The sequence below is a fragment of the Sinohyriopsis cumingii genome, unplaced genomic scaffold (genome assembly GCF_028554795.1).
Source record: "Sinohyriopsis cumingii isolate HCF-2022 unplaced genomic scaffold, ASM2855479v2 utg000810l, whole genome shotgun sequence".
Taxonomy (NCBI): domain Eukaryota; kingdom Metazoa; phylum Mollusca; class Bivalvia; order Unionida; family Unionidae; genus Sinohyriopsis; species Sinohyriopsis cumingii.
In genome coordinates this window covers 618,552-634,594 of record NW_028315933.1, presented here as the reverse complement: position 1 = coordinate 634,594, position 16,043 = coordinate 618,552, and the positions used below count along the sequence as shown (strand labels likewise).

Genomic DNA, 16,043 nt, shown 5'->3' with positions numbered 1-16,043 from the left:
TTAAGTCATAAAATATACAATTTTTTGATAATATATGCTCAATATCCCTTTAAATCCTAATCTGGTCAGATGGTCAGGCTACTCATTTGTTGGTCCCATTCCACAGTAACATTAACTGGCATCAGACTGGTGCTCAATATACCTTTAAATCCTACTGGTCAGATGGTCAGGCTACTCATTTGTTGGTCCCATTCCACAGTAAAATTAACTGGCATCAGACTGGTGCTCAATATACCTTTAAATCCTACTGGTCAGAAGGTCAGGCTACTCATTTGTTGGTCCCAGTCCACAGTAAAATTAACTGGCATTAGACTGGTGCTCAATATACATTTAAATCCTGATCTGGTCAGATGGTCAGGCTACTCATTTTTTTGGTCCCAGTCCACAGTAAAATTAACTGGCATCAGACTGGTGACCTGGCAGTAATACTGCATGCTTTCCAGGGGATCATGAATAACAGGAACACCCAGAAACATGCTGTTTTGCTGCATATTTCAGATATCAGTGCTTGACTTCTGCTTCATTTTTAAAAAGTAAATTCAGGTTTTCTGTTTTGTTTATTATATTCATAATGTTTTAGAAACTATGTAAAGCATCTGTTTTTGAAGGTATCAGTATTTTGGAAGGAATTTGGTATTGTCAATTTGAATTCAGTTTCTGTGGCATTGTGTCCAGTCATCGAAAGTCGTCAGCATAAGTCTTGCATGATACACTATATTCTTACTATTGATTTTTTTTTCAGGCCAAGAGAAGACAACTTTGGGTTCCACTGATAGAGAAAGCCATGGCCAAATTGCATGGCTGTTATGAAGCTTTGGTGTCAGGAAAATGTATTGAGGGACTAAGCACCCTAACAGGGGCACCTTGCTCAAATCTGCCTCTACAAAGTAAGCTGAATTTACACTTGTCTGTGGTAGTGCTGTAACCCCACTCTGTACATTCACACTGATGCTGACTATGGTAATCTGTCCCCAGACAGTCTGCACTGTATGCAACATCAGCCTACCTTATACCTCATTCACTGCAATTTTTGGATTGTCTTGAGTTATGCCAAGGGTAAACTGGCTCAGTTTAGCGTGATTTGCTTTTTTGACATACCCAGCCCTGGACTGATGAAGTTGATAGTGTCCAACATCTAGGCAAGCTATATCCAACACTGGCTTTGTCACAGATAATAATAATAATAATAATAATAATAATGACCTTATTTAAAGAGGGTAACACAATTAGCTAAGAACTAATCTACCTTGAGGCCCTCATAAAAAGGAATTTATTTATTTTAGATAATCAGTGCATCTGACATAGATTTGGTTAATAAGCATGGTTTCAAATTTTGGATCTCCAATGGCATTTTGGTCCCAGTTCCAAAATGATTCATACACATTACTCGTTATGTCAGTATTCCTTTCCCAGATGTGTGACACTCAAAACCAATGCTAAAGATTACCATTTCCCAACACAGACAGACTTGCATCCTCATTTACTGTTGTTGACATCCTGCATTTACTGTTTAGTCTTTGCTACCATTTCAGGAGGCTTACTTGTCACCCACACTTCTAATATAAAAAAGATGATTGCATGTCACTTCTTCTTGACTCGGTCCTATAAATTTCTTCTTTGAATACATTACCCAGTCATAGTACATATGGAGAACTACTACTACCTTGCAAATCCCAGATAACACTTTTAGCTAAAAGGCAGACAGCATTGCATCTTTTTCACACCCTTTGTAAGTTCAGACCTGGTATTACGGTTATTGGATATAATGTCTCTGTTATGAAGTGGTTTTGATGTTTGATCCATGTAACCAGTCTGTGCATCTGTTGTGCAAGAGGGTACTTTGTCTGTTTGCTTAGCACTTTCCCTCACTTTACTGCAGTATAGAGAAAACAAGAATAATACGGATAGGAAGCATGAAAAACAGCAACAGCCATTTGTGTGTCGAGAATAATTTATACTGGATAGATGATAGTTTTACAATATTAGACATTATCTTCTCATCAAATGTAAGTCTCAAGATAAATCTTAATTACGATAGTAAATTAAATGACATCAAAACACTGCTGACTCAGTGGTCGAAGAGAGTTCTTACCCCATAAGGGAAAATTATTGTGATAAAATCACTTGATTTATCAAAATTAAATACATATTAATAAGTTTACCAAATCCTCCAGAATGATTTATTATGGAAAGGACCAGTTGACAAGATACAAAGAAAAGTAATAAACAAAAGTTATGAAGAAGGGGGACTTGCATTGATTGACTTAAAAAATTTCATTTGTTCTCTCAAAATATCCTGGGTCAGCAGAATGCTAACCAACAGTCCAGTATGGAGTAAACTTGTGTTTTATTGTTTTAATTTTTTGAGGGATTTCAATAAGTTTGGCATGAATTTTATTGAAAGGAACATAGAAGATATAGAGTTTATTCCAAAGACTTTTTCAGATTTCCTTACTGAAGCCCTAATGTATAATGAAAATATTATGGTTGGAGGGTCTTTATTTTTGATAGCAAAAAATGGTTTGAAAAAGGTATACTATTTACAAATGGTATTGTCCTGAGTAATGGACAATACTTTTCATGGCAAAAAGTGAATGAAATGTATAATGTTGGAACTAACTCTCTACAGTATGCAGGGTTCCTTAGTTCTGTGAAATCATATATGATTAGATATATGAATAGATTATCTATCGATTCCCAACCATACATTTTGGAAAAACCTTGGATTGCAAAAAAGACCTTACTTATCCTTAAAACTAAGAAAGGTTGCAGAAATATTTATAGTATCTTAGTAAAAGACAGAGAAATATTAGAAAGTTAAGCTCTAATTAAATGGAAAACATAACTTTACCAAACTAGTTGGATTGGACAAGGCCTTTTGCCTTACCATACAAAATTACAAAAGATTCTAATCTAATTTGGTTTCAGTATAAATTACTTCATAGAGTTATTGCAATAAACACTTTTCTAGAAACAATTGGAATAGCAAATAATAATAAATGTTCTTTTTGTATAGATTCACCTAAAATATTAATTCACCTTTTTTGGGACTGTGCAACTGTAAAGCAGTTTTGGAGTGATTTAATCCAGTAGATTAGGAACAACACTAATTTGCTGCATGCCTTTGCACTTATGCGAATAACTGTCGGTATGATAGAAGCAGTTGATATCTAAAAGATACATATATAATATGCACCATGAAATAAAACCTCCATCTCTACCTTTATTTAAATTTTGTTAAAAATGATACTACACTTGTGAGACGAAATTAGCCAAAAGAAATAATAAATTGAAACGTTCTGAAACTTAATGGCACACATTTATTAATTTATTAGTACAGTAGTCATTTTCTGTCTTTTGTTTAAAATGTCTTAGATATATTTATGAAAATCATTTGATGTATTGTACTTATCATTAGGAACTAGTTTTATAAGATTCATATGTATACATATTACATACATAAACTCTTACAATACTCCTGTCTCTTAATCTCTTCTTCACTACAGTTCTTTCTCTTTTCTTTCTTACATCTTATAGGGTTTCCTTTCTTCAGGCTGTCCTCTTTTTTTCTCATACCCTCATTTTAATAGCTCAAAATATAGCCATTTGAAGCCTTTAATTACAAAAGACAAAAGAATTGTAAGGTAGGCCATGGGATGGCTTCCCGACCTATGGCTACCTATGTATGGGAAATACTTTTTCTCTTTTTACAAACTGCTTGGAGGCACACAAAAAAAAGCAAAAGTTGAGCCAGAGTTGGCAAGGTTTATAGGAATTGCCAACAATGGTGAGCCCTGGGTGGTGACCTAAAAAGATTCCAATTGTGGAAGCAATTGAAAGATGAATCTTTCATAGATAATTTTCACCTGATGTCAGAACAGTAGACTTGGCAGGTGATGTAGAGACAAGAGGAAGTCTGATGCGATTGGATGGGAAACTTCATTTCAATCCTGCAAGGTGGAGTTCCACTCATCCATGTAAGAGCTAGTAATGATGAGGTAACTTAAATGCCAGTATTGTTAATTATCATAGAGAAAGGTTGTGAACTCATTGTCTCCAGCATTACCCGTAAAGTAGTTGAGAAGAATATTGATGATGGTGGCCGACGTATTAGTCAGACTCCATTACATCTAACCTGTCACTAAGTTGACTCTCTTGGATGGCTAGAAACTTGATGGCGTGAAGAGACATCTCTTGAAAACTGAAACCCCAACATGGACATCATCTGCCACAGGTGTTTTGAGGTATGATGTGGCAAGATAGATCCATGAGGGTTTCCATGCAAATTGACCATCTTTAACTGGAAATGCATAGCCTAAACTGATTCAACAGAGAGCCTGTATAGCTGGGCATTGTTCGCAGAAAGCATCTATTCATGAAGAGTTTGGCAGCACTATGCAAATCGTGGAACTGGAGAAGTTTGTTTTTGACTGATGCTGTCTGATGAAATTGCGGTCGTGGCCCATTATGACCAGAGTTACATGGTCAAGTCTGGTTGTGGAGGAACATGGTTGTCTTTGCGGGCATATGCTGTCCAGTTAATTAAGGTTGAGACGGGTTATGGGATGTTTGATCCACATATCTGGTCCATAATTCTGATATGAGAGACTAACTGATGCTTCTTCTTGTTGCTCTCCATCTCGCTGCCGTTGTGTGCAATCAGATGTTTTCATCCCCAAGGTATGATTGACTTCTTTCCAACATGTAGTCATGGGGTGACAACGAGAGAAACTACACATGTTGAGATGTTCACCGACTGGTCTTGCCCATGGTCTAAATCTGTAAGACAAAATAGACAAGACTCTCTATACATGTATCCGTGCAGAGTTACCCACAAAGTTAACTTCCTGTTCATGGCACATCTGACCTGTAGAGGTAGATTAGAACATAGCTGTGAATATTTAGAAAGTGGATGCTAAATAATAAATTCTAGCCTCAGTAACCCATAGGCATGTGAACTGGACTGACTGTACAGGTAGAATCACTGTAGTACTGCTAAAAGTTACTTACGTGTACGAACAGTTAGACAAAAATCAATTATAGTCACAGCTTACCCATAGGAAGGCCAATGGATTGCCTACACAGATAAACATCCCACAAGTATCGCTTATAGGTACATGCATGAGCTGGACACTACTGAGTAAACCATGTATGGAAAACTGACCAGATTGGAAACTATACAGTGTTGTAAAAAAGTTTCTATATTACACACAAAGCCTGCACATGAAATGGAACTGAAGCACTGTTATTGATTGTCACTTAGGATGTAGGTGTGACAATATCCATTATAGACAATTACCCGTAGGAAATGGCCCTAGTGATGTTCTGTACAGGTAAAATCAATAAGGTGTCATGAATATGACTATGAATTAGTGCTAGCAGACAACCTATTGAAGGCAATGAACTGTCAATACATGATATCATGTCACAATACTACTTGTAGGTAGGCTCACTTAACAGTCTGTACTGGTCAGTTTGGTGCACCTGTCTTTTGAAGAGCTATACCATATAAAATTTACCTTGAAATTAATGATAGCAGATATTCTAATAAAGAAATGAAGATTGGTACTGAGATATTCATTGTATTTGGTGCCAATCCCTGTACCAAGGGGAAATCACTCTGCCCAACTGCCATCTAGGTGGGCAAATAACTTAGTTTCTTGTTAGCTAAAAGTGTTTATCTGGGAGGGCTGGATTTGTAAGGTGGTAGTAGTTCTCCTAAGGTATTATGATTGGGTAAGTATTCGCAAAGAACACATTTACTGGGGAAAAAATAGTTTTTGCAAGCACAATAAAGTATATAAAGTCATTGATTAGGAAAGGTATACTATTATTTCCATAGATGAATTGTAGTTTGTCATTGTAAAACTTGTGCAAGTCCTGTATGCGTTCAGTACCAACTATTTCAGTTACAGTTGTCATTTTTTTAAGAATCTGATTACACATGCATTTAAACAGAAATAATTCACTTTATTTAAATCATCATAAATCCACATTCATTTGGAAGGTCATTATTTACACACCCGACAAACCCATATGGTAAGATTCAATGTTAACGTATGTGTACATTTGTGGATGAGGTCAACCCAAAGGTATAATCCACCAGAAACCAGACTGAATGTCACATGCTGTTTTGTTGCAACAAAAGCTGTGCATGTTTAAACAAAAAATTGTACTACCCTTTATTGTGATGATTAGACTTTTGGCACATTTTAGTACCTGGCCACCATTGTAAAGTCAATAGCGATCAATAAGTTTCATTGGAAGTTTCTTGATGACGGTTAAGGTATAGAGCCTTTAATAATCAAGAATGAATAGACTTTGGTCAAACTATATTAGTATTAAATTTTAAAACAACAATTAACGTTGAATTTAGGATAAGTAGTTACACCTTTATGACAACTTCAGCAACACTATAGGTGTTTACATTTGTGGTTTGTAGTAACCACAAAATCAACACAAAAATGATGCCCTACAAAAAAAGTGAACTATCAGTACCTTCTATTTTACAGGTGGACCAAGAGGTGAAGATGATGTTGACCTTGACCTCATTTGGGCTAAACTTCTAAGTTCCAGAGAATCAGGGTAATTAAGGCCCTGCATCAAGATGCAAGAGCCCTATAATAATGTTTCCCATCAATCAGTCTATCATTCTCTCTGTTCGTATTTGATATTCTGAAGCAGTTTGGTTTGTACATTGTTTAAAATGCCTAAACGTGCCGTTTATGGGTTTTCCTGTGTCAGCTCCATGTTGGGCAGAGTTGTTATTATGAACATTGTCTTGTACACTTACGTGTGCCTTCTGTTGGGAATAGTCCCATTTGCAATAGCTATGACCCCCTTCGACTTGGTTCCTCAAGGTAACTTCAACAAAATATGTTGGATTTTGACAAATATGTCATGTGGCTTCATAAAGTTTGATTTCCAGCATTCTAAAACATTTACAGGAGTTATGGCCCTTACTGCCATACTCCAGACTTGGTTGTTGCTGCATGACTTTAATAAATTTTATTGTATTTTGCCCAAATCTGGCATGCAGCTTTATATAGATGAGACCTTGAAAGAGCTTAATTTTAAATTTTTTGCATTGTCATTTGGCAGAGTTATGTCCCTTAATTGCCTATTCTGCATAGCTTTGCTTTCTGCATCATATGTTGACAAAAGAATATTGCATTTCAGCAAAAGTTATTTATATTGATGAGGTATTGAATGATTTGGATTTCCAGCATTCCATATTGCCATTTAATAGAGTTATGGCCTTTGATTGCCAGTAACTAACTTCCAACTGAAATTCTTCTGTTTAAGGCTCTTCTGCACAATCACAAAGAACAAGGTCATTTGCCATGCAGTCATCGCTGCAAACTATAATTACCTTGCATCCAATACTAACCTAGCATTGAATGAAAAAAAATGCTTTATCATATTAAGAGGTCAAATATATAATCCATCATAAAAATAGGAGTGAAATCTTAGAGAATGGAGAAAAAAATATGTTGACAGTAAATTGGCATGAAGATTGATACATAATTTTGAATACCTGCATGCAGGGAAAATAGTGCATTTTTTAATGCCCTGAAGAGGGTTAAAACTTATAAATAAGTAATGCTAGCAATAGAATTCAGAGAATGCCATTAGTCACAATACATTACCTATATACTGCTGCAGGCTATTCAAAAATGACTTCTAAACAAAAAACTTCTGAACAAAATTTGATCTAATTTTTGACAAAGCATTTTATGTAAAATAATGCTGATTCACCATCTGATATGGCAGCTGTTAGTAAAATAAGAAAAACTTTAAATTACTGGGTTTTTTCTCTCTCAGAAACGCTTAACTCGTTTAGCCCCAATTCCACCTGTAGGTGTGATGAGGCTGTACCCTACTTCTGAGCTCTGCATCATCAAGGTCATTTAAGATACAGCAAAGTGGGTGGTATTACAAAAAAGCAGACAGATATAGCTCTATAATGATACCAAATAATGTGGATGTTCTAGTTGTACTACAAAAATACAAAAGGAAAAACCTAATTTTTTGGACCCGTTTTTTTTTCTCACCCAAAATTCACATGTGGTTGGATCCGATTTTGTGTCAGGATTTTAGACTTTTTGGCCTCAGATCTAAGGCAGAACGGTCTGAACTGCACACGGACAGGTGAACCTTTGCAAAAAGTAGGATATGGTGGGCATTTGGAATAAAGAATGGTCTAGATACCAAAATCATGGGTCCATTAAGCAAAAGCAAAAAATAAAAGAACTCCAACTTTTACCAGTTTGCTCATGCATGAGCAAAATAACCAATGGAAAACAATGTTTCTAACACAACTAGGAATTAGGCTAATGGAAAATCTCTTGGAAGTTGATGTATTGTGATGTATTCAGAAATAGCCTCCAAAATGTGTTTCCTACTCGCATTTCAGGCGAAAACAACAAAAACCCGCAGGGCTTAATGAGTTAATATAATGTGACTAATTTTTATAGAATGCATCATTTCATGAATCCCTTTCAATTTTGAGCTCTGCATATCATAGACTATAAAAGCTTTGTGATGACCTGGCATTTGCGATCCATTAGCACAAGTTTGTTATCTTGACCTTTCCTAAGCTACTTGGAAGAGTGCCATAAAAGTTACATACATGGAAAGGTCTGTTTCGCTGTTAATTAACTAAGACATGCATCATCATTAGAATATGTCTCATGTGCCATATTAGAAGTTTTAACATCAAGGTCAATGTTATGGCTCTGCGTTTTAAGTTTTCTTTCATACTTTCTATTCTGTACCTTCATATCCATTTGAGATTAAGGGATGAGAGTTGGTGTATCTGTCATGTATTTCATTGGGGCCAATATTTTATATTTCAGTAACATGTTCCCTTGTGATTTCTAACTCATGAACTGTGTAAGATTAATGAATGAAATTATAGAAGATCTCAAAGGGGTAATGATTTAATATTGGATTTATGAGATGAGTTGAATATTGTCCAGCTTTTGCTCACCTATGCTTACAAAAACTGGACATTATTCGATGAGTTTCATAAATTCAGTCATTGTCCATTTGTGTTTATTAAATGGAAATAGTTTAGAGATAAAGAAGAAAAAATAATTTCATTTATTCTGTCTTGGACGATGTCCTAGATGATGCATCTTTCATTTGATGCACATAAAAAATAGTCCCACACACTAGTCGGATTTATGATGCATAGTTCTACAACCAGTAACATTTAAAAGTAGAATTATTTTACAAATTATTATTCAGAGAGCAACTGTCCTTCCAAATAGAACATTTGACACAGATGTAATTTTTGAACACAGGTTGTCCAGTGAAATTCCTTATGATGTCACATAGTTTAACTTGAGGTTAGGTTAGATGAGCTGTATAGATCAATGAGACTGTTTTCAGTTTTTCCGACTAAATTGTGTCAGTTTCACTACTAAGCATTCAAGTTGCTGGATATTCATGTGAAGGGATCATTACTGATTGCAGAAATTCCAGATTTACTGTAATATAATTTGGACTGGATATTTACATTATTTGATTTGGAAAAATACCAGAATTGCATCACATGACAAGAAATATTATCTCTTTTGAGCTATTTTACCATGTAAAAATGCTGTGGATGGATAACTCTGTCATTTGGGATACCAGTTTATGTTGCACATTCTTCTGTGAATGGAGGTGAGTTTATTTGCTTGTACGAGTTAGCATTTAAATCATGCTTGTCATGGGGTGGAATGGAGTGGATTCCATGTTGCAAGTATCCCTCCCCCATCCAATGACCAATATCCTTAGTTTTATTTGTAATGAGCCCCTGTGGAGTAAATTGGCCATATTCTGAGAGATGTGACCTTTTTTCCAAAGCCCTTTAGGCAATCAATTAAAAAAGTGGAATAATAAAACCAAAATGTTCCAGAAGGTTGAATAATGAAAATTCCCACAATTGGAGCCAATCAGTATAGAGAATACCCTGCAAGAATTTCATGGGTTTATTTAGACCAGTTAGAATCATAAAATGATATGTTAGCTTCTTGTCATATCAAAATTATTTTACTGTGCACAATATATTTAATGTGTATCGACTATGTGATAAATGCTGGATGGCAAAGTATGATGACCACAAATTGTTGTCTTTGATGTCCAGATTTTTTTTTGACAAAGCTCCTACACTTTGGCGAGTCAAAGTCATTTTGTTTCAGTGAATTGTCTGATACACATTGTCTTAAAACCCAAACATGTCAATTTTCATGCTTTCTGTCAGAGGTTAACATATTTGTCACATGTCAGCCTCATTAACTCCCATAATAACTCATCCACAGCTGGGTCCAAAAACATAGACCACAGCATAAGGGCTGTTCCATTTAAACATACAACTTACCCAGGGAAGGCAGTTTTTAAAAAATATATGCCAGGGTACTTTGATTTCACATAGTTCATATTAAAATGATAAGAAAATTCTAAATTGAATCTTTGGTGAGTACCCCACTTTAAAAGTGCCTTCCCTGGGTCCCATGTATGTTTTAATGGAACAGCCCTAAGGGAGGGTGCAAGTTACCAATATTAATCTGAAAAATTAAGAAAGGGATGTGTTAAATGGTTGAATAATCAATTTATAATCATGTTCTGAATTTTATTCAATAAATAGCATTTTTCAAATGAAGTCATTTGCTTTTCCGTATAAATTACCTTTATTTTCATGATAACCAATTTTTGTAAGATTGTTACAAACATTAGTCCAAGAGGTTTCATTATACATGTACCAGTGAAGATATTGTGTATAATGTCACTGCTTTTGGCATGTAAATGTGGATACATTCTACTGTTTTTGTTATTCAGAACAGAACTAGATTCTTTTTATTACAAAGATTGCCATTTATTTTGAGATAAACAACATTGAAACTCAATTTTTATTGTCTGATTAATGTTAGATACATTAATTATGTCACTTACATAACATACTTTATGTCACTTACACAATAATATTTAATGCAGTGTTCAGTTGGTCAGTTGAAATGAGTCGACTTGATAAACAGTCTTGACCACTTGCTTTCATGCAGATAGGATTTGCATGCCTTTATGGCTGCTTTTATTCTACCTCCTTGATTTGATACAAAGATGTAGTTAATGTGATAATAAAAAGAACGTCTCTGTTAAATTGATTCTAACATTGTGAAAACACTTCCATATATTGCACCTGGAAGCAATTAATTATGTTCTTTTGGAAAACTTTGCAGGCATCACTTTAAGATGTCATTTTCGATTTTTCATGTTTTAATACAAATGGGCATATCATATTTATAATGATTACACTCAAACTGTATTAAAGATGAAACATTAATTTAATTTGATTATACTTATTTATTTGGTATTTATTTTTTACAGTGTTTCCACCAGTAGTCATTACCAGACTTTTGCATTGATCAATATTTCATTCTATGTTGTTATTGACAATGTGTTTAGAATTTGTTTTAAAGAAAATGTAAGAGTTGAATTGTTTGAAAGTTTTTTCTTCAAGTTTCCAGATACTAACTACCATATCGTTTTTACAATGAAACGAGTGATATATCATGGTTTTATTTACCAATTTTGATTTTGATTTGATATATTTTCAGCAAATACATCATATGTTTTTTTAAATATATTTTCTTTAAGAAAAAATGGGATCCTGTCCCACCTCCCATATTACAAGCTGGCTTGCCAGTTTTCATGGTTTACTAAGACACAAGGGAGCTGTGCAGATGCTCTAACTCAGGTCTTTACTATCATTCCTTCTAGTACCTAACCAGGGAAGAAGAAAACTAGAACTTCTTACATAAAATTTAAAAGTAGGTAACTGCAGTGAAGCATATAGTTCACAGTATTATGGGAAGTACATCAAACAGCTGTTTTCAGAAGGTCATGGCAAAATCTGCAGAACTCATTATTATTCTTCAATATAAATAAAAATCTCATAATTGACTGTCATTATCTTACTGTTTAATTTTTTCAGGTTTTTGATGGGTGCCTCTTGTGGGGGTGGGAGTGCCAAAGCAACAGATGAGCAGTATGAAAACTTAGGCCTGAGAACTAGGCATGCCTACTCCATACTGGATGTCAAAGGCGTCAATCAGCATAAGTGAGATTTTAATTTCTTGTCAAATTGTATTACTTGGAGGATTTATTTGGCTTTGTGCCAAATAAAAATCCTTTTTAATTTTTAACTCGTGTGGCCTTAAGGCCAAGTAAGCCTTAGATATGGCCTTGTATCCATCATGTGTCCTCTGTTGTGCTGCATCCATCAACAATTGCTATTATTAACTTTTTCTAAAATGGAATCACTGGAGAAGTTTCAGCTAAACATAACAGGGATTATACTGACATGATAGCCCTTCATATTGATACAAATGATCTAACATCAAATATAGGCACCATTGCTAAAATATATAATATTTGTGCAGCATTTCCTCAAAACCTCTGAAGTGAATTTGGACAAATTTAACAGAAATCATCCCACATGAAGACTTTCTGACAGTATGCCATTGATGATATCTGCCTTCATATTTGACCACAATTATATAAAAACTATGAAAAGACAATTGACAGTAGCTGCTGAATTGAATTTGACAGAAAGCATTGTCATTTGAAGACTTTTTAAGTCTGTACAGTAATGCTTATCTGTTATAAAATATGGCAACCATTGATAAAAATATGATCCTTAATATGACATCATCTCAGCATTACTGTATTTAAGTTGATTAAATTGGACAGAAAGCATATGTTTGTACAAATTAGGTGATCACCTGTTATATATGACTGCCATTACTAAAAATATGAAAGCATTCAAACGACTTCTTCTAAAACATTGACGAACTGAAGTTTATAAAACTTTGCAAAAATCATCCAGACATAATTACTTCTTAATTTTATACAGATCATGCTAATCTGCCATCATTTATATCTGCCATTACTAAAACTAGGCAGACATTCTCATGACTTATTCTCAAAAACTGCTGAACAAAACTTGACAGAAAGCTTCCTGGTATGAAGCTCCCATAAGTTTTGCACAGTTTTGCATCAAATATGGCTGCTGTTACTAAAATAGGAATGCCTCCATTTGATTCGCTTCCAGGATTCAGCCCATCGGGGAAGAGGGATGTGCGATTAGAAATCACATTTTTATAAGTACTATATTATACACTATTATTTTTAACCTGAACTCCATCTACACCTGTTGAGGAAAGGCAATTATATTTGCAGTGAAGTTTTAGTAAGGTGAATAGATAACATCTAAAAGGTTTTAGATTCTGAATGCAATCCATAGGGGTGGCATGTGTGTTGGTTGGAGAGGGCACCACAACATTGAATATTTGTGACAGCTTCTGTTTGTGTTTTCTTCAGAAAAGTCTCAGTGTTGGTAATTCATAAATGATTTATATCTTGGATGTGATTGATTACAAAAGAAAAAGCATATAATATATGAATTTGTATTTGTACTTTTCCTATTTTTAGACTGTTAAGATTACGAAACCCGTGGGGTCGATTTTCCTGGAAGGGTGACTGGAGCGACAATTCCCCACAGTGGAATACCTTGACCCCAGAACAGCGAGATGCACTGATGCCACAGGGGGCCATGGCAGGTGTCTTCTGGATGTCCTTAGAGGATCTTATTAAGTTAGTACTGTGAATTTACTATTTTTGTGGAGTAGAAATTTTCATGAATTTTAAGGTTGCTACATAACGAAAAACCTAAGTGACAGTGATCCTTCTGTGGAGACGATAAAATCCATTTACTAATCCAATAATTTAAGTACTAACTAAAATATAATTATTGTTCAAACCCAGAAAGATTAATACCCATGAAAAGAAATTAATAATCAGTAACTTTTATAGGTATAGTGTGACCCCGCTATAGCACGGTAATTGGGAGCCATAGAACCCGACCATGTTATAGACCGAACCATGTTATAAGCAATCAGGTCAGTTAGCTGATGAAAATGATGCATGTACCCCAACAAATTTGAAGGGGTGGGTTATGGTAAGTAATAAATGAGGTCGGTAAAATACGTGCTTCATTGGCACAGTTACCATCTTCATAGCTGCCAACCCTCATGAATTTGGTGTGAATTTCACGACTTTTTCAGCGATTCACGGATTCATGCCGCAAGCTAAAAATTCATGAATTCTCCAATTCTCAATTATTTTAAATCTTTAATAAAATAACCGATTTCCCATTAAGCGTTAGTCGTGATATTCGCATTTGCCGAAACGGTCCAGTACTGCTGGTCGTGATATTAGTAGAACTACAGCCGATTAGTACAGTTGGCCCAGTAGCAAGCATTTTAGCCTATTTTAATCTATATGTATAAGAGTAGGTTTACAGATGCTTTTGAGAGAAACTGGGGCCTAACCAGAATTTCGCTCTGCACATGCGTCACCAACACTGCTTTGAGTTACTGTTCAACATCGCATGTAAGATCTTGAAAATGTTTTCACCACCAAGGAAAAAGAAATGTATTGCTCAAAAAGTGAAGTTTAATTTAGAATATATCAAAAATTGGCCATGCATTCTGCCATTAAACATTGATATTCATCATGCTTTTTGTACTCGGTGTGACACAAATTGTAGTATTGGGCATGGTCGCAGAAACAATGTGAGAAAGCACATCGGCTGCTAAAAACACGTAGAAGTTGGGAAAATTAAGAATTTGCAGATTTCAGCTCTGGAATATTTTAAGCCATCGGTGGAAAACCTGCAAACTACCAACGCTGAAGCATTATTTGTGAGTTTTCTTGTTGAACACAATCTACCTTTATCAGCTGGAGACCACGCTAAATAATTTTTCCGACAAATGTTCCTGGACTCAAAAATCGCTTCCAGATTTTCCTATGGAAGAACCTAAAGTGCTGCAGCTCCTTTGCATTCCTCACAGCAACAGTGACAGCGAAAGAGTATTTTCTCTATTGAGGAAAAGAAAGACAGACTTTAGGGCCTCCTTAGCTGCAGAAAATTTGTCAGCAACTTTAGTCCCCAAGATCAACCAGCAGGCAAGAAGTCGGAACTGTTTAGAAAACAAATTTATGATCAAACAGTTGAGGAAGTTCAAGTCTGCCACAGTATGTTGTCTTGATAAATAAATATTTCTGCATATATGTAGTGTTTTAGTTTTATATTGCGATCTTGATATAGTGTAGTATTGACGGTCAGAGTGGACGGAGTTATTGTCATGGTATTCACTAATTCATGTCCAAATTGACGACCTTATATCCCTATTTTCACTAATTGTAAGCCTGAAAGGTTGGTAGCTTTGCATCTTAAATTGATACATATTAAATGGGAAATACACCTGTAGTGAAAACAGAGAAGGCATATTTAATGTTATACTTTATTTAGAAAACCACGGATTGGTACATATACATATATACTTTTTATATATGCATGTCAAATGAATAGCATGAATAGAGTATCAACACCATATACTCACCCGTGAATCTCATCACAGATATTGAATTCACAGTACAAGTAATTCCATCGAAATATGCACACACATTTAAAATATTCAATAATTTTGTCACAGGTCACATAGGTCTGAATTCATTGGAAAAACAACACAAATGATAAAGCATATTTACTTTTCAGTATGTCCCAAGTTGGTAAAGGTTAGTGTTTTAAGCCGCCATTGGTAGCATTCTTAAGCATAAACTTTTTCCCTGCAAAAAGGAAACTTTCACGGCACAGTAAACGCATTCCAGTCACATTGGAAAATGAAAAGAAAATCCATCTGATTCCATTGCTTTTATTTAGGTTTGGTACTGACTTCCTTTGATGAAAAGTTCTTTATTTTTATTAAAGATTGTAGTCAGCTTTCTTTGATGAAGGGTGCATGCATTATTGAAGTCACTGCTAAATGGAAGCTTTGGAGAACCAAACAAATGTCTGTTTCGTATTGTGGTGGCAACATCAACTAATTGTATTGTATGATTGAGACTGATTATTTTTTTCCATTTGCTTAGCATGTTTTCATAACAATCAGTGCTTCAGAGGTAATCTGTTTTCTTTGAAATTTCAGCAAACT

The 16,043-nt window shown here is 35.0% G+C and overlaps 1 protein-coding gene across 2 annotated transcripts in view; it reads left to right on the top strand.

Annotated features, from left to right (window-relative positions):
• LOC149773224 (calpain-15-like) overlaps positions 1-16,043 on the top strand; it is an 83,133-nt gene that overhangs the window by 34,107 nt on the left and 32,983 nt on the right. For both annotated transcript variants that reach the window (XM_089946591.1, XM_089946592.1), the window contains exons 5-8: positions 743-887; positions 6,513-6,585; positions 11,981-12,106; positions 13,480-13,641. In XM_089946591.1, coding sequence (XP_089802717.1) covers positions 743-887; positions 6,513-6,585; positions 11,981-12,106; positions 13,480-13,641 — 506 coding nt within the window. The remainder of the gene's footprint in view (positions 1-742; positions 888-6,512; positions 6,586-11,980; positions 12,107-13,479; positions 13,642-16,043) is intronic.